Source organism: Calliphora vicina, chromosome 5 (genome assembly GCF_958450345.1).
Source record: "Calliphora vicina chromosome 5, idCalVici1.1, whole genome shotgun sequence".
Lineage (NCBI taxonomy): Eukaryota > Metazoa > Arthropoda > Insecta > Diptera > Calliphoridae > Calliphora > Calliphora vicina.
In genome coordinates, this window is record NC_088784.1 from 60,491,768 (window position 1) to 60,518,288 (window position 26,521).

The following is a 26,521-nucleotide window of genomic DNA, read 5'->3' on the forward strand; positions in this document are numbered from 1 at the left end:
GATGAAGAAAGTAAAAAGTATACTGCATTCGCCGTCACCGGAAGAGGTTTATATCAATGGCGGGTGATGCCATTTGGTTTGCACTCGGCTCCCGCAACCTTTCAACGAGCGTTAGACAGCGTAATAGGAGCAGATATGGAACCCCACGTCTTTGCATATTTAGATGACATTATTGTCATCGGGTCCACGTTTGAAGAGCATTTGGCCAACTTAAAAGAAGTATTTCGACGATTGCGATCTGCCAAATTAAGAATCAACATATAAAAATGCCAATTTTTTAACACCGAAACGAAGTATTTGGGTCATGTGGTGACCACCAATGGTATTAAAACTGATCCAGATAAGGTCGCGGCTATTTCTGAAATGCTTCCACCAAAGAATGTTAAGGAAGTCCGTCGTTTTCTAGGTGTCACATTGTGGTATCGACGTTTTGTTCCCGACTTCGCCACAATTTCTCACCCACTGACTCGCCTGCTTAAAAAGGGCAAACACTGGAAGTGGGGAGAAGAACAACAAAATGCTTTTGATCTCCTTAAGGAGAAACTAACAACGGCGCCTGTATTGTCGTGCCCAGATTTTACAAAAACGTTCGAACTACAAACTGATGCCAGTGACTATGGGCTAGGTGCGGTCTTGACACAAACTACCGATAGTACAGAGAATGTAATAGCGTATGCCAGCCGACGTCTGAATGGAGCAGAAAATAATTATTCAGCTACCCAAAAAGAGTGTCTAGCTATTGTTTGGGGTATACGTAAAATGAGACCCTATCTCGAAGGATACGAATACATTGTCGTGACCGACCACCTTGCGGTAAAGTGGTTAAATTCAATCGACAACCCAACGGGAAGACTTGCACGATGGGCACTCGAACTACAGCAATACAAATTTTCTATTCAATATCGAAAAGGAAAACTAAATATAGTAGCAGATGCACTATCACGACAGCCAGTCGAAGGTATCAACATGGTTCAAACAAAAACCCCCGTTTTATGTCCATGGCTGGAAGCGCGAATGGCAGAAGTACGGGATCAGCCAAATAAATTTGCAGACTATGCCATAATAGGGGACCAACTGTACAAGCACTTTTCACGCCAGTTCAACGATGAAGACTGTACTTCATGGAAGTTATGTGTTGCTACGCCCTTAAGAGAAAAGGTATTAAAAGAAAATCATGACTGTGCAGCCGGTGGTCACTTAGGAATTAGAAAAACCATTAATAAGGTAGCAGGTCGATATTATTGGCCGGGAATGACCCGGGATATAAAACGATATGTTCACATCTCGTATATTTAAGAAATATTTGAATGACATTGGTGTGCATCAACAGTTTACTGCCCCATACACTCCACAGGAAAATCCTACAGAGAGGGCAAACCGCACCATAAAAACTATCATAGCTCAGTTTTCGGGTCAACAACATACCACATGGGATGAACTCTTACCAGAAATAATGCTTGCGATTAATACCAGCAGTTCCGAATCTACGGGCTACTCACCGGTATATCTAACGCAGGGTAGAGAACCGCAGCTGCCGAAGGCTCTATATGATGAGGTAACCATTGGAACAGGAGCTCGAAATATAACCCCCGATGAAAGAGCCACCGAGCTAAAAGAAGTGTTCAGAATTGTAAGACAAAATCTAGCGAAGGCTTCAGAAAACCAACAAGAACGATATAATCTAAGTCGTCGTCGGTGGAAACCAAATATTGGAGACCAAGTCCAAGTGAGGCAGCATCCACTGTCAAAAGCAATTGATAATTTTGCTGCCAAATTAGCACCGAAGTATGGGGGACCTTATGTCGTTAAGGGATTTGTGAACCCCGTTATTGTGGAAATTGTCGGGATTCAAAATAAAGACATGCGCAAAGCGCATATTAGTGAACTAAAACCTTACTATCAATAAAGTAATAAAATCAGTCAGCTAATTTATTATATTTGCTCTTATCTCTTTGGTTAGATTCAAAAACAAAGATGAGTGCAGAACGACGCATGTTTGAAAAGACGAGTCAGAAGTTCAAAAAGAATGTCGAAACAGAGAAAGCGAAAATTCGAAAAACCATTTTTTTGGACGAAGATAACATTCCCAGTACCAGCAAAGGGGCTCGCAGTCAATACAACCCAAGGAAACGCCGAGCCAGTTTTTGTAAAAACCGAGAACCCAAAGCTAAAAAATCACCAGAGATAGAAGAGGAAGTCAAACCATCACCACCACCAGAAATAGAAGAAGAGGAGGAAATCGAATCACCACCACCACCACCAGCAATAGAAGAAGAGGAAAACTTTATTGGGATGGACGATGTGGAAACTTTGCTCCAAGACTGTGATATGCCTTTGGTAGAGGAGGTATATCGGACTTTTTTTGGTTTCAGTGATAGAACAGTATGTGTGAGACCACCAACACCACCATCTCCACTGCCACCCCGCTCACCCTCATCACTCGATTGGGAAAATGAAAATTTTCATGCACCAACACCATCACGTAGACAAGGTCTTGGATCTTGGGAGATTAGGGATAGCCAGTATCGTCACTTAGGTTATCAATGCTACGAGAGAACCTTACGTGTGAGGTTGTTAGTACCTGCGACGCAACCCTCGTCGGCGTTAGAACTCAACCGGGAAAACATAAGTCATAATATACCAGAGGAACATATTGAGCATATTTTAGCCTCACCCATATCAACCACAGCCAATGAGACAACAACTCCCTCCTATGATGGCAATGTACCGAAGACGCCTGGCCGAGATTGGTTTAGTCCATCGACAAAGTCGCCGTCATCATGCCCCAATTCGGCTGCATCATGGCTTCCATCAAATACACAACCACCAGAAATGGTTACACCACCCAAACCAATATGTAGTAGTGCAGACAAAATGTCATCAACAACTGCCTCTACATCATCAACATCTTCATCTACAACATCTTCATCTACATCATCAGCTACGTCATCAACCTAATCACCCACACTGCCCCCATTAATGTCGCCCTCACCTACAACCCTACGATCACCGGCGATGTCCACCACACCTCCCATACCGTCAAGCCCCAGGGAGTTACGTCTGGCGCAGGTTCCCGATCGCCTGAGACAAAGTATAGCGGATGACTTGGCTGTCCGGGAGTCACATCAACAATTACGTATGATGAAAATCATTGATGGGCAGCGTTATCGCGTACTGGTATCCCGAACAGGCAATATACGCATAATGTGGCTCAACCCGTAATTCCACAAGGGGAAGGACAGGGATAATGTAACGACAAAAGTCGTTAAACTCGTTTTTGTCCACATCGAATTTTATTTTATTATTTTTTATTTTTATTTCTAAGTGAATTGTATTTATTTTATGTTTTGCTTAAATGAAATACTTATTTTATTTGTTTTATATAAATGATTTGAATTTAGCGTTTTTATTTGTATAAGTACGCCATCTGTTGGTAAATCAGAGAGTCAATTTAATATTACACCAAAATACAACCATGCTGAATGTAATAAAATTACCATAGTACGATCGTTACCAACAATGGTTGTAGTTACTACTACAATGTAGTAACTTAGTTGTCCGAAACGGGTATAAAAGAAGGCACACTGTGAAATTGAGGTCAGTCTGCCAGCAGGAGGCCAAGCGGTAAGAACCACTCGACGTTAGCGACGAGTAGTACTAACTAATTGGTTAGCTTTAAAAGGCAACTAGTGGGAAACCAGTGGTACATCCAGAGGTTATACCTCTACCTTGTGACACTCTTGTCCGACACCTACGACGTTAGCGACGTGGTGTAGGCAAGTCCCAATAGTCGCTTGTTAGCCCAACAGCCTCGTCGTCAGCAGATTTAAAATTAAAATAAAGTGGTACGTATTATAACGTTTAAGAGAATTACGTCTTTTATTCTCTTTACTGAGACGACATAGGAGAACTTTGTGGTTTCTCTTCAATCAAGATAACCCTGGACTCCGCTGAGACTACCCCGGCAACCAGCGGAAAACGTGTCGTTACATCTTTTTGCAGATAAATAATGACCAATACGGTGGAAGCTTTATGGATATTTTTCCATTCTCGCCAGATTTTTGCGATACATCTCAATCTCGTACATCGCTATTTGGGCAGCATTTGAACTTCCTATGATATGAAGCTTTCTATGATATCGATAATTTTTCTCCAAGGCCCTTAACGATTGATAAATCTCTTTTTGAGTTCTGGGAGGCAAAAAAACAAAACAATCCGTTCTTATATAAATGGCAAAAACTGTAAAATGTATTCCTGCAACACAGGTGAGCGTATTCTCTGCTCTTAAATTGGTATCGAGTGACCTGCGTTCAAATCTTTCCGCAGAAAATCTAGGAAAAAGTATACAAATACATTACTACAGACTCAGTAAAAAAAGGAGAATGAAAAAAAAATGTGCTGTTTTTCTATAGCGAACGAGTACTTTGAGTGGAAATTTAACATGTGTTTTGTTATTGTAACAAAAACAAAATACATGTAAAACGTCCACTCAAAGCACTCGTACGCTATAGAAAAACAGCACATAAGAAAAGAAACAAAATTAGTTTTATTTTATGACGGCTAATTAAAACTCACTTTTTAAGACTTCCAACCGTTGAAAAATAACTGTTAACTGTGGAGTTGAGATCGTTTTTTTAATATCATCATTGATTCTGAAAGAGCATTTCAATACGAATCATTCCTCATACCGGCGTGACATATAATGAGCTCCAAACTAAAAACTACCCGCTACTCTGTCTGATGGCTTTTGTTTCTCCTTTTGGGCAGATTTCTGACGTTCCAATAATTCACATACTCCTCACTGTAAGGAGTAGTTGATCCGTAATTTAAAAGTATTTTACTGTACACAATCGTTTGAAATACACCAGTATCTATTCCCAGACTACAACCTACTGCTATCGCAGGAGATCACCCAGGTTGGGTGAAGCAAGAATTTATTGGGGTGTTTAAGAATGTTCTCAAATAGAACCCGGGCACTTCACGCTTGGGTAACAAGTTTACCATAAAATTATGTTTTTTTTTTTGGATGTGAGGTGGTATCGGATGATATCATGGAAATTCTTCAATGCAGTAACCCACAACTTCCAAATTATGATTGGAGAAGTTGCAGATGCTGAGGGATTTTCAAGAAAGACAATCGTTGGAATGAATAATGATTCATTGGAGCCTCTAATAAAGATGCATGGGTAGGTTACCATTGATTTTTTGCGATCATTTTGCGTTCTGCCAACAAATAGCAATATAGACACTTATTTCATCACTGAGGTCATTGACAAGGACGCAATCCAGAATTTGGATCAGAGGTTCATCACTGTTGTTAAAATGGAGGATCGTGATGATTGATTTGTGCAGTGATATATCGTTGGGTCGGTTTATTTGATAGGGTGAGGATCAGTTTATTTGATAGAACTGGTCAACTTATAAAACCTCAGTGAACCATTTCAAGAATTTGGAGCACGCGAAGAGGAAGGCTTGGAAGGACCTCTGCATCGGCGTTGAGGGTTCCCAGAGACTAACAAAATACATAAAATATTAGCAACACCTCTCCGGATTTTAATACTACATTCAGAAGCTTTGTGGTAACTGGCTCCTTATTATTAAGGAGATTATTAAGATCTTACTTGACACTAATTAAAGGCTTGATTAGTCTACATTGAATTAAACTCAAATCGTATCATTTATATAAAGTACGTGTAATTAGGGCTGATTACGATGAACATTTTCTGACTGATCAAGCGGTAGAAGTGTAAAAAGCATCTCCATTTTAAATATTTTGCAGAAAATACACTTTGATAGAAAATTCCTACTGACTACACTGAATTGTTAAACATGTTACATTCTTGCTCGCTTACTTTCCCAGCTGTAGCCGTTGTAATACTTACTGTTCATATGGGGTTTAAGTTGTATTCACACAATTACACACACACAAACACACACTCATACTGCACAGAAACACTGACATATACAGGATATTAATGTTTGATTTCAAACAGGGTTAGACTTAAAAAAAGGGCTTTGTCATTTGATTTAATGTGCTTTGTTGCTTTTGCTGATGTGTTCCGTATTTCTGTCTTTATTATTATTGCTTTTTTCTGTTTTATCCTTTTTCTAGTGACCTACTTAAATGAGGTGGCAAATAAGAGCATGAAAATAACATCAAAATTAAAGGAAGTTCTTAATTTAAGTAAGAAAAGAAAACAACCATGTTTCTTTTACTACTTAATGAAAAACAATCAGTAACAAAATTAAAATTCATATGACTTTTTAAGTTTCTCACAAGTAGCCTTATTAAATGTATTTTCAACTTGTTCCATGTTATTTTCTCATTTTGTTGTGAATTGCAGGAAAGCAAAAAAATATACAACATTTATTTCACTTAACTTTTTTTCAGCAATTATTTTACTCATTTTCACTGCAGAGGAGATAAACAACGACTTGAGTGAGCTTGTACCGTTTGTGTCTAATTTCTACAGAATTTGTAATATGCATGGAAAATAAGTTAACTGTAAAGTTAGTGTATAAGGAAGTCTGATCGAACCTCTACATGGACTTATCGCATCCATTTATGATATTCTACAAGTGCCAATGGATGACAATATGTATGTCAACTCTTTGAGTGCCTATTCATCATTATCGATATTGCAACCAAATATATATGAGTAGTGCTGAGTGCCTGATTCGTCCAATGATGATCCGTTTTACTGGCCTGTCTCATTCCCACGGATGTCCCCAAGTCTCGCGACTAGAGTTTTTCTTTTCCCACACTTTTTCATTTCCCGTAAACTCGGGATTCATTTTGAAATTTACCGGGATCCCGAGAATTCCCGCCTAGAACAAATTATTCAATTTTAAGAATGTAGACTTCATTAAAAATCTTAAAAATTTCGTTGGTTTTAAAATGTATACAATTTAATATAAAGAAATAAAGTGACTCGATTTCTAATTTTGGTTATATACAAACCTGTCACCATTTGTCATTTGTATCGGAATGGCTTCAAATTCCATTAGATTTTGTCCTACCTTCGTTAGATTCCAATTAATTCTGTTAATTCGCAAAAAATAAATATATTATTTTTTTAATTTTGAATTGGCAATGTTTAGCTTGAACTTTTATCCTAAAAATTTTAGTTTTATTACACTATGTGAAAATGCAAAATACTAAAATAATAGAATTTTATGACAGCCGTGAACATTCACATGTCTTTGGCATATTTTGAATAATGAACTTGTTATTGGTATTTGGGTTAAATCTTTTTTCTTGTATGAATCATCTGCATTTGTTTTTGAGCTTTAAGCATCTTTTAGAGAACGTCAAGTTCATCAAATAAAACTAAGGAAAATAATTTCCGGTAATTCTCGAACAATTTCCCGGGATTTCGGAATTGAAAATTTTGCGGAATTCCTGGAACGGGAACCCATCAAACCTTGTTATGGTAGTGTCCATGCTGGGTTAGGGAATGTATACAATCCATTAGAGATTTTGGCTTTACAATGTTGAACCTGATATTCTTTACTGCTTAAAGACTATCCACGTAGGTATCAATGGTCGACAACTCCAGATTCAGTCTAAGGTAAACCGAAGGTCTAGATTGTCAGAGACACTAATTCCCGTTTCCGTCTTTGAATCACCAGTTTAGATTGAGATCTGATAATCCCGAAGGATAATGTTTGAGGATCAGCTTTCGGTATTATAGTTTTATAAGTTCTATCAAAATCAGTGTGAGTACCGTATAATCCTAATGTCGTTCACATATTGGCCAGCCCATGGTTGTTAGGATGTTGCAATGTCCAGTCCATATGATTCTTTGTATTTAGAGCGACTCAGGAGAAGAGTTTCTGATGAAAATATCCAGGGGAGGTATGTTCTGCATCGTCTTCCGACTGGTTTGAGGAGTATAGCTGAATGTCCCACTGATTGCAAGACAGGCTAGTCTTTAGACAAAGTGTTGTGTTTGCTCTTTACCACCCTCCTCCACACAAGTTCACGATATGTAGGGATAGGTTTAATTACTAGTCTACAATATTTGGTTTGAGACTCAATATTTTTCCCAGTGTAAAATGCTCAAAGGGCTTTTCGCACAAGACTCCCAGTTTTCACGAGTGCTAGGCTACTGCTTTAATAAGATATTTGTCTTCTTTCAAAAACTCCATAGTAATTCCATCCAATAGAGGTGGTCTGCGAGATGTATTTTCAGAACAACGTGCCAGTTCGGTATTCATCTGATTGACGTCCAAATCTGCTTAGTCCATGATAGTAATATGCTCAAAGTTGATTCCATCAGCTTACTTATGATGAGAAAAAATGTTCCTTTAATAAGAACCTCTACGTCATCAGCGTTTTCAACTTCATTCAACATAGAATCCTGTCAGAATCAATGTCCTTTCTATTTACGACAAGATTTCATAAGAGTGGTTATATATCATCCCCCTGTGAAGTGCACCAGTCATCCTCGTACTGCTGAAACTTAATCTTGAATTTATGGAGCTTGACCTTTCACACAAAGTTTCAAGGTAAACTCCTTTTATTATTTAAGAATATACCATGATTCGAAGCTGCCCTAAAGATTATGATTATCCAGTCTGATATCGGTTCAGGGGACATCATGTCAGTGGTGTCCTTGTTTATAAAAGCTTCGACATTTTCTGATCCTGCATTTTATATCCAATCCAATCGGATTCGTCATTAGCAGTGAATGATTTAAATGGATGCCATATTAATTGCAGACATGTCCATATTAAGGTGGGTGGTTTAATATTATTTCCACGTTTATAATTTAAATAAATTATACCTGTATTTAAGGGTATTTCAATGGGCCTCAGGAACTCCGAGTTACCTAAAGGACTGTATAAGAAAAATTAACCATCGACTTTAGTTATATCTTTATATATAACTAGTTGACCGTACAGGCTTCACCCGGTAGTATTTACTAATGTTAGTTCTTCAAGTTTCTCCAACCCACATACACCTGCCTGTTCTTATTTATTTGCAAATAAAATATATTAATTTGTACTGCATACTTTAGGGAGCTTTTTTATTACAGTTGACTAGACTCAAAAAAATTAAATTTTCGAGTTTTATTTTTTTTCTTTACAAACATTCTCCTGAAAATTTCGAATCGAATAAAAAAAATCAGCCAAATCGCTCCAGGCGTTCTCACGTGATGTCATTACATACATGGACCATTTAATTTTTATATATATAGTTTCTTCTGCAGGTGTGTTAATAACTGAACTTCTCTTTAACGGCTGGGCCGTTTTCGGTTTTTGTATGCGTTTGAGTGGGTCCCTGGATGGTTTAGATTCACAATTGCCCTACATAGGTACAATGGGCGCGGCACCTCCCATACAAAGTAAAACTTAATAGCTACCGAGCGAAGCCGGGACGGTCAGCTAGTAGTACATATTTTCCTAAAAATACAAAAACTTACAACTTATTTTTGTCTATAGAAAACCTTGAGCTAGCTCTGCGATTTTACACACAACAACGCTGAGCATGCTGACCAACATATGTTCCTGCCAAACCACACGACCACACATTGGTAGGGAATACAAAAAACCGTATTTAATTTGCCAACATTTCGCTGTGTTTGCGGTTTTTAAATTTATAAAACATGCTATTGTTTTTTCGAGAGTTTTCTGTTTGGTTTAACTTTCAAACATTTTTTGTTTCTTTTTTTTTTTGGTGTTTGTCATAAAAAAGCTAAATTTTTTTAACAAAAAAAACTCCAAGTAGCATTTGCAATGGGTTTCGTTAGTTAGATACTCGGATGGTTTGAATGTGACAATGATAATAGCAAAATATTTATCTTGCAAAAGTCTGTGCAAATACTAGACACTTGAAACCAGAAACGACATTAAACAATGAACATTTTTGTTTAAATTTTCCATTTCCAGCACTTTATATTCATAATACAAGATTTTATGTGTTGATAGAGGACGAAGAGGAAGAAATCTTATGGATTCATAAAGATTTTCATAAACTTTATTACGCATATAATTTTGGGGCAAAATGGAAGACTGAACAAAAAACTAAATTAAAATGTGTTTGACAAACGACTTTATAATAAAATCAAATAATTTTCTACCCTTAATGTTAATTTCCTTGCTCAAAGATAAGATAACGGTTATGGCAAGGAGGTGGAAATACTGCCGTAGAAAGCTGGTGTCATCATATGAATGCTCAAGACATTTAATACCTTTGGGCTATAAATGCTGTACTCGCACAATACTGAAACTTAGCCATGTTGGCTGGTTAGATTTAAGTGCGTTTTTATCTTTAATGTTCATTTAATAATGATGACATCATCAGCAAACGAATAAAAGATTTTTCTATGCGGCAGTATAAAATTAAATTGCTCTTTTTTTCCTCAAATTATACGTAATATATTTGTTGCAACATGTTGTATGTGATGAAGGGATTTAAAAGAAAATGGTCTTTAAGCATTATAGATTTATTAAAAATATCTAATATATTAAATATGTATTTAGCTTAAGCTTTGTTAAAGAAAAGCTTAGAATCTCAAGAATGAAACGTTCCTAAATAAAACTTATAAATTTTGCTTAAAAATAGGTCTTATTGCTTGCGCAAGCCATATTAAAAATGTCGTAGCATTCACAGGAAATTAAATACAAGTGTTTTTGCTCCTTTTAAGATCTGTCTGTATGTGTCCGTGTTTGTGTCTGTAAAACAATGATGTGTTAATCGATTTTACGCTTTTAACACTCATACAAGTACAATAACACATTCGTCCATATGTTTCATAGTGCAACACTTGGTGCTTGTACAAATGTGTGTCTTAGGGTGGCTCTTATTTTGCACTTTTTGGATTTACGATAAACTCAAGGTATAATGTTGTTCTCCGTCATCTAAAAACTAAATGCTGAAAATCGGCCTAAGTAGCAATATTTAAAAAAAAAAATTAAAAATAACTTTGGGATGATCCATGTGAATGCGGACAGCAGTCTGATTTACCATCTCCGATTTTAATGAAATTTACCACATACATAATAATATATCCAATATGTTCATCCAATATGAATCATTGAATTTTTCAATGCAAACTCATTCCGATGTAAAAATATCGCGATTTGAAAATTGAACTTTAACCTATTGGAAGTAAACAATTTTATTCACACCATTTTAAAGACAATGGCCCATAATCGTAGTCAAAAATAAAGTACATTTTAAGAGAATTAAACTCGACTTTATTTAAGAGTGGACTTCAGGTCTATCATAGACAAGTTGTTTTTAAATAGAACCGACTTTAGTGTTTGACTATGATTATCTTTAATATCTATAATTATCGCCAATATCTTTAAAATAATTATGCTTGTCTTTGAGTAGTTTCAGTTTTATGTGCAATTATGTGTATATAATTTTAGACAATTTTAAAAATTTTTTCAATTTTCAAGTCGCGATATTTTTGTGATAAGGGTTTTCGATGAAAAAGTCATTGATTTGAGGTCCCCTTGGGAAATAGCAGTTTTCTGGATACTACCTGTTTAATTTCAATTAGCCATAGATGTTTAAGTATAGCATTTTTTTGACATCGATAACTCATTATGTCTTGATACCAAAACACAGTGGGGCAGCATAGCCATGCGCTTTCCAAAAATATAAAAAAAACTTTGAAATCGGATGGGAAACAAAATAATTTCACGTGTTTAAAAATATTACATGTCGAAGGTACCCTACTTTGAGTACCAAGTAGAGCCGCCCCTGGATCATTTGTAGGGCCCATTTTAATAACTTAAGCTCGAGTACTCCTTGGCTACGGTCATGTCAAATTTTAGAATTTGATGCCAGATTTATTTCCAATAAATTTTGATTCTGCCCCACTGTGCAAGAGAACCTAAAATTTCATGCATATTCAAATCTAAAAATTTTAGATTTTAAAAATTTATTTTAAACGAAATTTCAAAAAATTAAAAACTTGCTTTCGATTATCATATTTTCTAATATTTAATTTCCGATAGTTAATTTGGGTTGCTAATTACGATTTTGTAATTTAAAATTTCAAGGACATTGTCAACCATTATATATATGGGTTCAAAACTGTCCAATACATCCAAGTTAGACCTCTACAATAAAAATTAAAAAATCAAGTTAGAGTGAGTCACCTAAATTAGCAAGTCAAAGAAACAATCTGAAATTAAATATTAGAAAATAGATTACGAAATGGTTTTTCAAATTGTCACTAAAGCTAGGTTAGGTTTCCAGGCAGCTGCGAAGTGCAGAGTGAAGAGCAGCTCACGTGGGTCCAAGCAATAGGTCTCTTTGTGTTACCTGAAAGTAGAATAACAGAAAAAGAGGGGTTGATAAAAATGAAAAGAGAGAAGGGGACAGTCAGCTGTGATTAAATGATTGAAAAGTTAAGAGGAAGATGTCCAAAGAAAGAGAGAGGAGATTTTTAATTGCGATCCAATGTGTTGGCGGTTATTAGGTCATTCTATGGAGATATCCGTGTTTAGTCTTTTTAACGATTACTATTCCTTATAAAGGCATTAATGTTCTCTAGCCTTATTCGAGAGCTCAGAAAGACTATTTAGGGAAACGATGTCCCAGAAACCTTAAGCGTATATCTCCTTACGCCGAACTGTGACAAAGAAGATGAAAAATTGTCTCATCCTCCTCCTCGTTTTGACAACTTCTGCAGAAGTCATTGTAGGGCAACCCATTTCTTCGTCACTCGGAGCTAAATCCGGAGAATAGGGCGGATGATGAATTTTTGCCATGTAAACTGGACATGTATGTACCCTTTTGTGTACCTGAGTGATCATTCAAAATTGCAACCACTGAGCCATGTGAAATTCTTATGGATCCGCAATCTCTTGTATTTACAATCTCCGATCGGGCAACATCATATCTTGATTTTTTATCTCAACTAGTCGCCCAAAACTTTCGGCATCTTTCGTGCTTGTACGGCCACAGCGAAATTCCATAAACCACTTTTTTACCATTGCAATTGATGGAACAGAGATCCCATAGTATTTATTAAGCTTTGCCTTGGTCTAGCCTTCAAAACTATGCTATCCTTTATACTTCCAAATGAATGTATGTGAAACATTTTTTATGGGCCCCTTTTTTTTAAAAGAGTTATTTGGTCGCTTAGTGGCATGCGAATTGGATATGTATCCAAATAATTGTTTTGTAGCTCAAAACATTCAAACAAACATTCAAAAACTTTATTGCTTTTTTTCAAAATTTACCATTTTTTTTTGTCAAAAGAAATATTAACTATTATCCTTGAAGACCCGTTTGGTCAATTAGTGGGACATTTATCAAAATAAATATGTTGTAACTTATGACATAAAATTTTTGACTTTTTTTGCAAAATCAAAAACTTTGTTTACTTTTTTATCAAAATGGTCCGTTTTATTATTTTTTTTTGCTCAAAAGAAAACTTAGGTCCATTGCTTTAAGAGGGGTTTGGTAACTTAGTAGGATGTGAGTGGGATATCTATCAAAATAAGTATTTGGTAACTCAACACATAAAATTTTTGACTTTTTTTTCAGAAAAAAAAAAATTAAAAAAGGCTCCATTTTGAAAAAAAAAGTCAACAAAGTTTTTGATTTTTCAAAAAAAGTCAAACATTTTATATTTTGAGTTAAAAACATTTATTTTGATAGCTATCATACTCTCATCCCACTAAGCGTCCAAATAGGTCTTCAAGGAAATATCTAAGCTTTCTTTAAAAAAATGCCCATTTTGAAAAAAAGTCAAAAAAGTTGTTGATTTCGGAAAAAAATTTCAAAAAAATTTTATTTTTTTAAAGAAATGTTTTCGAAAGATTGAAGAAATAGATATCTAAACTTTCTGGAACACATGTTGCTAAGAACAATAGATAATAACTTACATGGATGTGATAAAACACATGAAGCCGAATTTCCGCACTCGTGATAGTAATTATAACAAAATGTACTAAATTTCATGCTCGATCGAATGCCGTAATCTCAAATAAGAAAATTACTCGATATCGAATGCGGTAATTTGACCACTGCTTGGCCAAAATGTCTAACCAAAGAATATAAATCATATGACTTATATTCTTTGGTCTAACTCAGAGAGTTCTCCACCGAATAGAACTAACCTTTTTGCAATTTTCATCCCTATCGAAAGACATCGATTTCCCCATGAAATCCCCAATATGTATAAAATTTAAATATTTTTTTTTTTTATCAAATTACAATTTTTATCAATTTCCGAAAATATTTATATTTTAACATCTAAGAGTAAATGTTAAAATATGAGTAAAAACATTTTTAATTTTCAAAATTTGTTGGAAAATAATGCTACATTTTGGACTCGAAATTTCAAATAAAATAAGCAATCTCTAAATGTTATCAGTTTTTTCTTAAATTTTCAGAATTTGGAAGCATCGGATAACGAAATGTGCAAAACAAGGATCGCCCATATATGGAAGAGTGTATGTTTGTGTAAGTGGTATAGTACCATATGAGTACAACAACATCTGTTGTTTATGTATTTGAGTTTTATTTTATAGCTTTACAAGGTTGATAATTGTTATTGATGTTGTGTTCTGTGTCCTACTCAGTTCCGTTCCCTGTTTTTGTGTTGTGCAATTTTTCTTGTTTTTATTCTTCCTCCACTTAAAACATATAGTTGGAAGGAGGTAGATTGCGTATACACACACTAGGGTGGATTATTTTACTATATTCTCGTATATTTTTTACTATAGTCTCGTATATTTAAGTCAAATCGAATATAACTAAACCTTTGCCGAATCGGCTCTAAAGTTTCAGTTTTGCAAAATAATAAAATAAAAACAATTAGCTATTTTCATGCAAATGCTTGTTTGAAGTCAATAACCCAACATCAAATTTGAACTATTACTTTTCCGAATCAGATTTTTAAATGCCTTTTTTTAAAATCAGATAATTTTCAAAATTACTATTTTTGAATAAAGCAATATGCAAGCAATTTTTAATAAGCGAAGGCTATTTTGAATATACTCACCCCACGTCAAAGACAAATTTTATGTCAAATTTACAGTGATACTTAAATAAAAGCGTTGAGTTTTTCAAATTAGCAACCATATTTTCAAATAAGCGACTTTTTTTACGCGATTTATATATAATGTGGCAAAAAACAACAAGAAATGAAAAAAACACAAGCGAATAACAGATTTCTTTTTTGAAAATTTCGTTAATTTTTATGAATTTTTTGTTATGTTTTGATCTCTTTTATGTATTAGAATATTTTTTTTTAATTGACATTTTTTCCTTAATTTTCGATAAGAAATAAGTTGTTGAGTTTTTTTTACTTTACTTTTGTTTTAAGTAAGTTTTTAGAAGTACAAATAAAATAAGTTTACTTAAGGTATATACCGTAGCCTTAAATGCAAACGGACGTACATTTTTATTGGTTTTACAGGATACGTTATAAATCAATAATAATAGAGTATTCTTGGCAATTGTTCAATCAATCAAAAACTCGATTTTGAATTTTTGTGTAGTTACGTCGGCTTTCGTTTAAGGTGACGATATGTATGTATGTACATATGTGATTTCTATTTAACGCGATTTTTAGGTCCCAAATTTTTTTTTGTTATGTGACTGATGTATTGATGAATTTTTTTTGTTAGTTAGACAGCTAAATTACCAATAATATACAAAAGATGTCAGATAATATGAAAAATTATGAATCCAAAAATAAACGATTTTCAATTTAAAAATTAAAGAAATTGTAAATTTTTGCTGTTGCTCTTTTTTTATTAAAAAAAAAATTACGCTCTTCGGAAATTTACCTATTTTTATCAAAATTTCAATATTGGGCCATATGTTCTAAAATCCTAAAGCCGGGATTAGAAAACAGAAAGCAGCTTTCGAAACCTTGATATCTTTTCTATTTATCCCCAAAGCATTTTCCAAGCCCCGTAGGAAATGTGGATCCTATGGGCAGAATTGTAAAAAATACCGTTTTTGGGATTTTCGTTACAAATTTTTATTAATTGCGGGATTCCCTTTGACCTTTTTACACTTTGTTATTTAGAATGACAAATTTAAAAAATGTTGAAAATTTCATTTAGTTTTGTTAATAAATAACGATTTTATTACATATTATATATTTATATAGAGTTTCTAAAAATAAAATTTTTATCAACATTTTAATAGGATTGCAAATATTAGGCCCAATTTGATACATATTTATTCCGAACTAATTTTTTTTGTTTAGATAAGGTAATTTTCGGTCTTACATAAACAATTCAAGTCAATCACCCTTATCGTGGTTGGCGTAAACGTCATACGCCTACGACAGTTTCGTATTAGATTAAAGATAAAATGTAAACTTGTTCTTTAATCTAGTACGAAACTGTCGCAGGCGTAAGACGTTTACGCCAACCACGATAAGGGTGAATATCTCAATTCGATTCAAAAATACACCACTTTTAATACTCAGTCCTTAAACTCGAATACTTCTTGGCTACGCTCACGTCAAATTTTATTCTGATCGGACCAGCCGTTTAGAAATGGCAAATTTATTTCCAAAAAATTTCGCTTCTGTGCCATACCTAATAGTTTACACTTTTTAAACAATAACAAACATTTTGTTTACAATTTCGGCATGTATGCAAAGAGTAAAAAAAATAAAGGAAGTTTCTTCACCTTCTGCAGAATTGGATTTTCCAACACCTAACGCTCTTATTTAGGTATGTCTGATACCTTTGAGTAGAAAATCCCTCCGCCTGGCAAAATTACGCCTATACAGGTATTTAAACAACTATAAAAAATAGTTGATTTTTGGCTAATTTTCCATTAATTTCAGAAATCCTAAAAGTTCTATAACAGGTACTGCAAGATTATAAGGACTTTTCATGTTTCTAATAATATATCCTAATATAAATCCTAGATAGACCAATTTTTAAAATTAGTTTAAAAAAATTAAACAGTTTAGAAAATTTTATACTTTTAGGTATTTTTATATAGATATAGGTATAGATTATGATTCTGTTTTAACTAAATGCGATATTTAACATTTAATAAAATTTGTTTTCCATAAACCAGACAAATAATTACTTACCCTTTTAAAAACATTTCCAAAGAGCAAAGTCTAAGCAACCCTAATGCAGCTGCAAAGAATCTATTACTATTTTTTCAAGATATAAAATTAAATTAGGCTGATAGACACATTCTTCCATTAATGCTTATTTTATTTAATTTAATTATAAACAAGTATAAACTACACAAACAATTTTCTGGTGTTTGCTAGATTTATAAACGTCTAGTGTTTTCACATTTCCACATACGTTCAAAGTAATTTTTGTAAAGGAAATTTAATAATTTAAAGTTTTTATTTTGCGATGAAACCTTTCATTTCTGTATCTGGATCGTTGTTAGAAACTGAGTGATTCTACACTATTCTTAAATAAAATTTGAACTTTCAACCTCGATAAATGAAAAGTTAAAGCAAGCAACTTTGTGCCTTGTCGGATATATTTGTCTTCGTTGTGGAGTGTCAATCTCACGTACTTGCAGTGTTATAAAAAACAACTTTTTTTTTTTGAACATTACATATTCTATTAAAGTTATCTGCAACAAAAATAGCAATGAACTAAAAAGACCATTGACACATCTAAATGAAGTTTGAATGACAGGTCCTTAGAGGATAGATTAAATCTTAACATGTTATTTATAAATGATTTCCCATCATTATTATGGAATCATTTACTTTTATTTATTTCCCTCAAAACAAACATGACCATTTTGCAAAATTGAACAATAAATCAAAGACATTGTATTTTTTTATATCCGTATTTTTAATGTGTGCAAATATTTCAGCTAAAATGGCCATTGAACAACAAATATCTAAACATTTATTTTATTACTAATATCGTTGTTGCTGTCTGCAATAACATTAGGATAATGAAATAGTGAAAAGCAAGAGAATCTATAAGAAAATTTCGTTTTGTTACGCAAACAACCAACAATTTATCCTTGTCAATAACCAGTAACCAGCACACAATGTGGATACTTTAAGGAAGGATCAATCCATTCATTGATGACTTTTTGGAAAAAAAACACACATGATTTTGGTTTTAAAAAAATCGTTACGAGATTTTCTTAATTTTCTTTTTTTTCAACTTAAAGTTTTAGTCAATTTAAGTTTTACTTGTTTTTCTACTTCTTTTTTTGTTTTTTTCGTTGGCATTTTCATCTTGTAGTCAGGTTGATTAATGAGCCTGTGTGTTTTCAACGTTTTGTCAACATGAAAAACCAACATGTTCTTTTCAAGCATGTGAACGTGTGTATGTAATCCTATACGAGGTTTTTTGGAAGAGTCCTTTAAAAAATGTTTGGAAAGCTAACAGTGGCTGCACTGAGACTGCAGTGGCTGCACTAAGACTGATTCAAACGAAAATTCTATTTTTCGTTTGAATTTCTAACTGAAGAAATACACTTGCCATTATACTTACATGAATTTTTTCATCTTCGAATCTAATTTAACCCAATTACGAAAATATCCATAATCTATACAATAATACGTTTAAAATTGCACGTGTTCATAATATGTATTACGGGTTAGTCTTACTTGGTTGTTACAATTCCGTTGAAATACCCAATAAACACCTGTGTTCTTATTGGGTTAAACAGATTAACTTAAACCCAATAAGAAAACAGGTACTAAAAATAATTGTCTCTTAATCCACATCCCATTTAGTAGCACTTACTATATTGTACCTAACTTGAAATAAGGCCAATTTGTAAATGTCCGCTACCTGCGAATGTTTCTGGGCTGTGCATTTTGCTATATATACCTTGGTTGATGAAGCAAATAGCATCAATTCTTAACTATAACGTCCAACGTTAACCTCGCTATAAGAAAATTATCTTAACAAGTTTTACCTAAAAATCTAAATACTTAAAAATATAAAATACCATGATGTCTACTACTCAATCATCTCCAATTAACAAGCGTCGTTCCATTGAGGAATTGAAAATGAAATACGAAGCCTCATCAGTTTTTGAAACATATAAGATGGCAACTAAACCAAAATCACCTAAGAAGTTGAAGAAATCTAAGGTTAAGCAAATGGCTTCTATGTTCAACTCCATGATATCGCAAATTATGAACCGTGATACGGAATTGGGAAAGTATGCTGCTTTGATTAATGAATTTTCGCCAGAACCTAAAGCCACCTTTGTAAAACCAGTAGCAATGCCTAGAACACGTTTCACCAAGCCAAAAGCACCACAAGTTCCCAGTCCCAGAGCTAAAACATTGGCCAAATTTGAAACTGAACCTTCTTCCTGCTTTGTAGCTGAAGATGTTTTTGACAAACTTTCTGTTAAAGACAAGGCTAAATTATACAGCCAATTTGTGGGGGAAATGTCCAAAAAGAATCCTCAATTTGGGAAACATGCTGGACTTAAAGAAGCCAACGCCGACAAAAATATAGCTCGTGCAGAAGTTAGTGCTGAAAAACAAGCCACAGTTAAAAATTTACTTAAGTTCAATACAGTTTCTACTAAACCAATCAACACTGGCGATAAGACCCTGCAACGAATGGATTCGATGAAGAAAGCCGTAGATGCTAGCAAAAACTTAAAAGTCCCTGCATTGACATCCATAAAAGCCAAGGAATTTGAAGATATATTGGACAGGAAGAAAACTGGAACTCAAGACAAATCTAAATCTTTAACATGCATTCAAGTCATAACAGAAGCACACGATCAAAATCAGACAACATACACAATCTTCCAAAAGCAACAAATAGAACATTTGTTCTTCTCTTGGTTTAAGGAGAAACACGAAGACATATCTAATCAATCTGAGATTGATGAAGAAAAACAGAATTCAGCCATTGATAGACTATTGGAAGAAGCTATAGCTAAATTGGAAACTATCGAAGCCGAACAAAATGCCGAAGCACCTAAACCCATGCCACGCAAAAAGAAGTCCTCCAGGTCTAATACTACATCATCTTCGGCTAAAACCTCAGCAGCCGAAGAAAGTGAATCTGGATTGTCTTCACTACCCAAAAATACCAGTGAAGAATCTCAAACAGAAAGCCAGCAGAATAAAGCTGAGAATTCCGAAAAAGAATTCGAGTTTGCCAAACCTTTAAAGCCTATACGCAAGAAGAAATTACGTAGAAATTCCATCTGGAAGAAAGATGTTTTACAACAGGAAGCCAACCAATTGACCTCTACTGATTCTGAATCAGACACAAAACAAGTTGAAACTAAACTCAAAAACAAAACATTATTTATGCAACCTACATCACAAGAAGAGATCTCTGCAGACCAAACACTACCTGAACTAGAGGCCAGCTTGTCCGAATTACATGAATCTCTAATGAGAGTAGTCAACTCGCCACGCAAAATCAAATCTGCATATACCCTGACTGCTTTGGAAACTCCTGTATGTACGCCTCGTACATCGCTGAGCTTTGCTAAACTTCCGCAACTACACAAGAGTGGTACCAATGTGGCTCTGTTCACCGATAGCTTAACAGATCAGGGCTTCGAAACCGCTACCAATGACGCTGACAGTCCACTCAAAAGAACTCTCGTCCCAGCTGCAGCAGAAACAACAAACACGTCTCTTTCTACCACTTTGAATTCCAGCAAACCCAATTTTGGTTTTTCAACACCCATCAAAACTCAAGACCATCATTCATTTAATGCCACAGGTTCAGCTAAACAACAACTATTTAGTCCCATCTCCAAGCCCATGAAAACTCGTCGCAAATCTGTTTATGATGTTGAGTCAAGACGCAGCTCTTTGGCCATGCAGGTTATCAGGGAAGATCAACCCTTGGAGCCTCAAGAAACCTACGGCAGCATTCTCTACAGCCAAACAGAACAAAAGTTTTTTGCAAATGCTCCCACCATAGAAATGAGCAATGAAACAACTAAAATTCCGGCAGAAAAATCTTCAACATTTTGGATTAAATGTGGAGACTTTTCAGTTGCTTTAGAGATCAACTATAATGAAGCCGAAAGACTTCGCCTGCTGTATGAAATCTTCAGTCAAACTAGTTGTGATACCAAGGATTTGCATTTCGGCATAGATAATCATACATTTTCCGTACATGGCCCCGTGGATATTGACAATATTTCAACACGCATACCAGTTTCTAAGGATTGTTCACACTATTGGTTCTCTACCGGAGACTTGGCCATACCATTCAGTGGCAAATACTTGACCTCTCACAAAATACATCGACTCTTCCGTGTCATCAAGGAAACCGTTGAAGAAACTGGCATCTTGCGTTTTGGTGTCGATGATGTAGAGTTTTCTAATGTTCCTGAATTTTGGTATCAGCCTGCTAAATTTTCTGTGGAAAGCCAATATAGCATGTTGGTGGGTTTACAATCTGGCGATAGCAATGGCTTGGAAGGACGCAGTAAATATGCTTGGCCTCATAGCAAACCAGTAATGATTAGTGATTTGGATCAATCCGACAACTTTGTGGAAATTGAAAGTGAACGTTTATCATTCTCACCATTTGGCAGCAATCATTATGATTTAGCATCCCTGGACAACGAAGAACTTTCCATGCCACGCAACAGTCAGGCCATGATGAGTCTAGATTCCTATTGTGATGAATATGAAAGTGAACCTCTGGATCAACTTTTCGATGACAGCTGTAGCCAAGAATTGGAACCATCACAAAATCTATCTATTCCTGAGATGCTGCATACCGTTCAAAATGAACAACAGCATTTGAGCATGGTTCAAGAACAACTGGTTAATTATGTTAAACCCTCCTACATTGCCAAGGACTCTCTCGATGTCCTCAAAGGTACTCCCGAATATATGGAAAAACTTAAAAGCATTGTCTCTGACATCAGCAACATTGGTTGCAGTAACAACTTCAATGCTTGCTCTGTAGAAGAATTGGAAAGTTATATGCATTTCTTGAGTCGTTATGCTGAAATCTGCTTGAGCAGTTGCTCCAAACATATGGACACTATTTTGGAGGCTTTGGTCGACTACAAAGCGGTGGTAGTTTAAGTATAATATTAATTTCAATATATTAAATTAGTTCTTAAGTTTCCTTATTGTATTGTAATATTTTGTTTATAAGATTTGACAGTCTTAACAAGACTTTAAATATTTTTTTATTATTAGATTTAAGAACTTTTTTTTAAGAAAAATAAAATTTGTAGAAAAACTAAAAAAAAAATAATTTATTAATTTAACAAAAATACATAATATAGGGCTGTAATTTATTACAGTCCTATATTATATACGCAGATATGCGTGTCAAACTTGAGGCTATTCGTGATGCCGGCAATAGAGGAAGCATGCGACCTATAGACATAAATAGGCCGAAGGATAGAGAAGTTGCCGCTGCATATTCCGAAGCCTTGAGAAATTATGTTGGATATTTCCAAGAAGGTAAGCTAACGGAATGGAAGAGGGTGAAATCTATATTTATGGAACCTGCCACTTGAATTCTCGGCCATAAGGAACGTGCACGAAAAGAGTGGATCTCCGATGAAACCTGGCGAGTATTCGAACTACGGAAAATCACGAAATCTGATCTGATTAGAGCTCGAACTCGTAGTGTTAAACTACACTTGCAGACACGCTACAACGAGCTAGATAGAGAAGTGAAACGTAGTGCTCGTCGGGAAAAAAGAAGATGGCTGGACGAAATCGCAGCAGATAATCATCGAACCGGCGATATGTATAGTTCTCTGAGGAAACTCACGAATGGTTATACGACATCGCCAAGGCCCTTAAGAGGCGAACGGCGAACTTGCGATGACAGAAGAGCAACAGGTTGAGGAATGGGCGGATCAGTATAGCCGAATCCTTTCGAGGAATGTTCATCCTTTACGAACGGAATGCGTATGTGAGTTTCACGTGGATGACCCATACATCGTTTCCGCATGTCCCACCATTGAGGAGACAGCGAATTCAATTAGCAGTCTCAAGGCAAACAAATCCCCAGGCGTTGACGGAATATCTGCTGAGCTCTTGAAGTCCGACCTACATACGAGTGCTGAAATAATACTACTAATCATTCGTACATTCTGGGAGAGCGAAAATCTCGTCAACGAACTGACTGAGGGCGTTATAATAAATATGCCATATCTCACGGACCCTAATAACTGCGCGGCATTACTCTACTATCCGTGATTAATAAGGTAATAGCCCAGATAATTGCCAAAAAGATTTCCGACAGGGTAACACCGAATCTAAGGCAGGAACAAGCTGGATTCAGACCCCGTAAGTCCTCCATCGACCACATAAACAGCCTACGTGATATTGTGGAACAATCTGTAGAATGACGCACACCATTGTATCTATGCTTCATAGAAATCGAGAAGGCCTTCGATAAACTAACCCACGATGTGATTTGGAGTTCATTGGCATGTAGGAGAATTCCTCTCAAACTTATAAGCCTAATGAAAAGCTAATACCGTAATGCTTCTTGTAGGATAAAATATGGTAAATTGCTGAGTAAAACTGTGAGAGTTGGGATAGGTGTCCGACAGGGATGTGTTCTGTCACCACTTCTATTTAATATAGTTCTTTACACGATCCTTGGAAGAGCCTTCGATAACTGCAGGGGGATTGCAGGGTCGCCTAAACGATCTTGATTACGCAAACGATATTTGTCTACTGGCTCACAGCCACTCAGATCTCGCAGCGAACATACGAAGCGTAACGCTGGCAGCGGAATCAGCAGGTTTGAAGATAAATGTCATGAAGACAAAAACCTTACGTATAAATGCAACCTCCCGGAATTTATTTGCAATAGGTGTATGCGAAATAGAAGATGTCAGCCAATTCTGCTATCTTGGGAGCATTATATGTACGCACGGGGGATCGGGTGAGGACATCGACAATCGTTTGCAGAAGGCATGTCAAACATTTAGTCGTCTAAAACCTATTTGGAGATCACCATCTTTATTTCTGTTTACGAAAATAGCAATCTTCAATGCCAATGTTAAGGCGACCAGATTTTGAAAATGAAAATAGATGACAAAAATTTATTTGAATTAAACATTTTTTTACATATTTTACAGACAAATTTACGTTCATCTGGAGATATAGGGTTAATGTCCAAACGATTTTTTACTGTAATTTTCATTAAAATAAATAAATCTACATATTACTGTAAAATAATGCAGAAAGTTGAGGAGTTCCTCAAATTTATTTCATATATGTAAATAGTAAAATTTTGCATACATCTGACCTCGATGCGCGTCCCGAAATAGTTGTCCGATTTGGCTAAAATTTTCAGCACTTAACTTTTAGACCTATTGTCACAATATTCCGGCCGGCAGCCTTCAAAATTCAAACAAAAATTTTTTCCATACAACTAACTGTCACTCTATTAATTAATGACCGGCGTGAAATAAAATTTGTTTTAATTTATAAAAGTAAATATTGATCATGCTTTTAAAAATTAAGATGGCAAATTATTGAAAAAGATGACAGAAAGAGGACACAAATTTTATAGATGACAGCCAGTTAAAATAGATGATTGTCCTCTAAAAAAGAGGACGTATGGTCACCTTACAATGTAAAATCTACCCTTTTGTACGGCAGCGAGACTTGGAACGCTGCCACTCGTGATATACGGAAAATGCAAGTATTTGTGAACCGCTGTCTTTGCAAGATTCTACGTGTATTTTGGCCGAAAACCATATCTAATCACATGCTCTGGGAAAAAACTGACCAACAAATCCTATCGATTGAGATAAGGAGACGAAAATAGCGTTGGATCGGCTACACCCTTAGAAGGCAGCCAACCGACATCACAAGAACTACCTTTGACTGGAACCCGCAACGGAATAGAATAAGGTGACTCCCAGCTCATACATGGAGAAGTAAAGACTATAAGAATTAAATTAAAAAAGAAAACGCTTTAAAGGTAATAGCCAATAATATAGACGCGCCCGAAGAAGAGGTCAAACGGAAATTGCACAACCTTCGAACGCAGTTTGGTTTAGAAGTAAACAAACACGTCTACAATTTCTTACAGCAATGTCGCGACATGTTCTCAGGAAGTTGTTAAGTTTTCCCTAATTTATTTGATACGTAAAAAACACAAGGTATACATGTTATATATCAATGTATAGAGGATTTTGTCTACTAAAATCTATATAAATTTTGACAATTATAAAATTCATGGAATACTTTTTTGAAAAATATGACAAAAATGCTTTTTATTGAGTTTTTGCATAGATACAAATTTTTTAAATTGAAATAAAATTTTGATTTATTTTTTAATGAAATTTTACACTTATATAAATTTTTTTATTGAAAATGGAAAAATAAAAACAAATTTTGAAATTTATAATCAGGAATACGGCAATTCCCAAAAAAGTATTGAAAAATTCCAAAATGGTATTTTAGGTTTTTAGCTACATATAATATTCATACCACGGGCGGGGTTACCGGAACCCTTTACAAAATGATTAAGAACATATTGGGCCATCTAAAATAGGTTACTATATTTTGATATCGAGTATGCGATTTGAGAATTTTTGCCCTAAAGTTGAATTTTACATAAAAAATAGGCATTTTATGAATGGACCTGGTCCCCTAGGTATCAAAAAGTATAAATTTTTTTTCATTTAAAATATTTGACGTAAAGTTAGCTTTTCAAAAAGTACAAATTCGTTATACATCCTCTTAGACATTTTTTAGATAACTTAAAAAGTATAAAAGTACTTTTTTCCCCAAAAAATTGCGAAAAATCGCCTTTTTTAATTTTTTTAAATTCAAATGCATATAACTTTTTTCTTTATTTGATATGTATATCTAATGTTAATCATATAAAAGAAAAATGGATAAAATCGGGGAATATTTGGAACCGCGGTCACCAAAAAACTGGAATAGGGTGGGTAAAAATTTTTAAAATTTAATTAAATGCGAATATCTCCTAAGTTATAAGAGATAATTGATAGCTACGACGAAATAGGATCATTTTAAAAATTGAACATACCCGAGGTGTCCTACTTTGGGAACCGCTAGTCCTGATGGTCTCATGAGGTCCAAATTCAAAACTTAAACTCGACTACACTTCCTCTTTGCGCATGTGAAATTTCATTCAAATCGGAGTAAGGGTTAAGAAGGTACAGATTTATTTCCCTCTTTTTTATTCTCATACAACTGTGTGTCGTCGTAATAAATTCTACAAACTACTTCTGGAATCAGACTTTCACAAGTTTCGATTTGAGTGGAAACACTTCAGCAAATACTTGCAAAAGTTCTTCCGGAAGTGATATCCTAGTGGACACACAGCTTAACAGAGATATGGAATGACCTTTTGGGAACTATGAACAAAACAGGATTAAGTTTACTGAAAAGAACTAAGACCATGGACGTTGCAACAAAACTTTATGCATCTCGGGTCGATTGTGTTAATAACGTACGCAATAACTCCCATCAGTATGAATCGGAGGATAAAGAAAAAAACCATATGCTGAATATAAAATAAGCCTGAAGTAACTAGAATTGCACATGCATCTCCATTTTGAGGGGTCATCAGAAAATATACAGTTGAATGGCAAAGAAAATGTCCGCGT

The 26,521-nt window shown here is 34.9% G+C and overlaps 1 protein-coding gene across 1 annotated transcript; it reads left to right on the forward strand.

Annotated features, from left to right (window-relative positions):
- The first annotated feature begins 18,902 nt into the window (after window positions 1-18,902).
- LOC135961290 (uncharacterized) lies at window positions 18,903-21,983 on the forward strand. Its single transcript, XM_065512784.1, has one exon. The coding sequence runs from the start codon at window positions 18,903-18,905 to the stop codon at window positions 21,981-21,983; it is 3,081 nt and encodes a 1,026-aa protein (XP_065368856.1).
- Window positions 21,984-26,521: the final 4,538 nt, after the last annotated feature.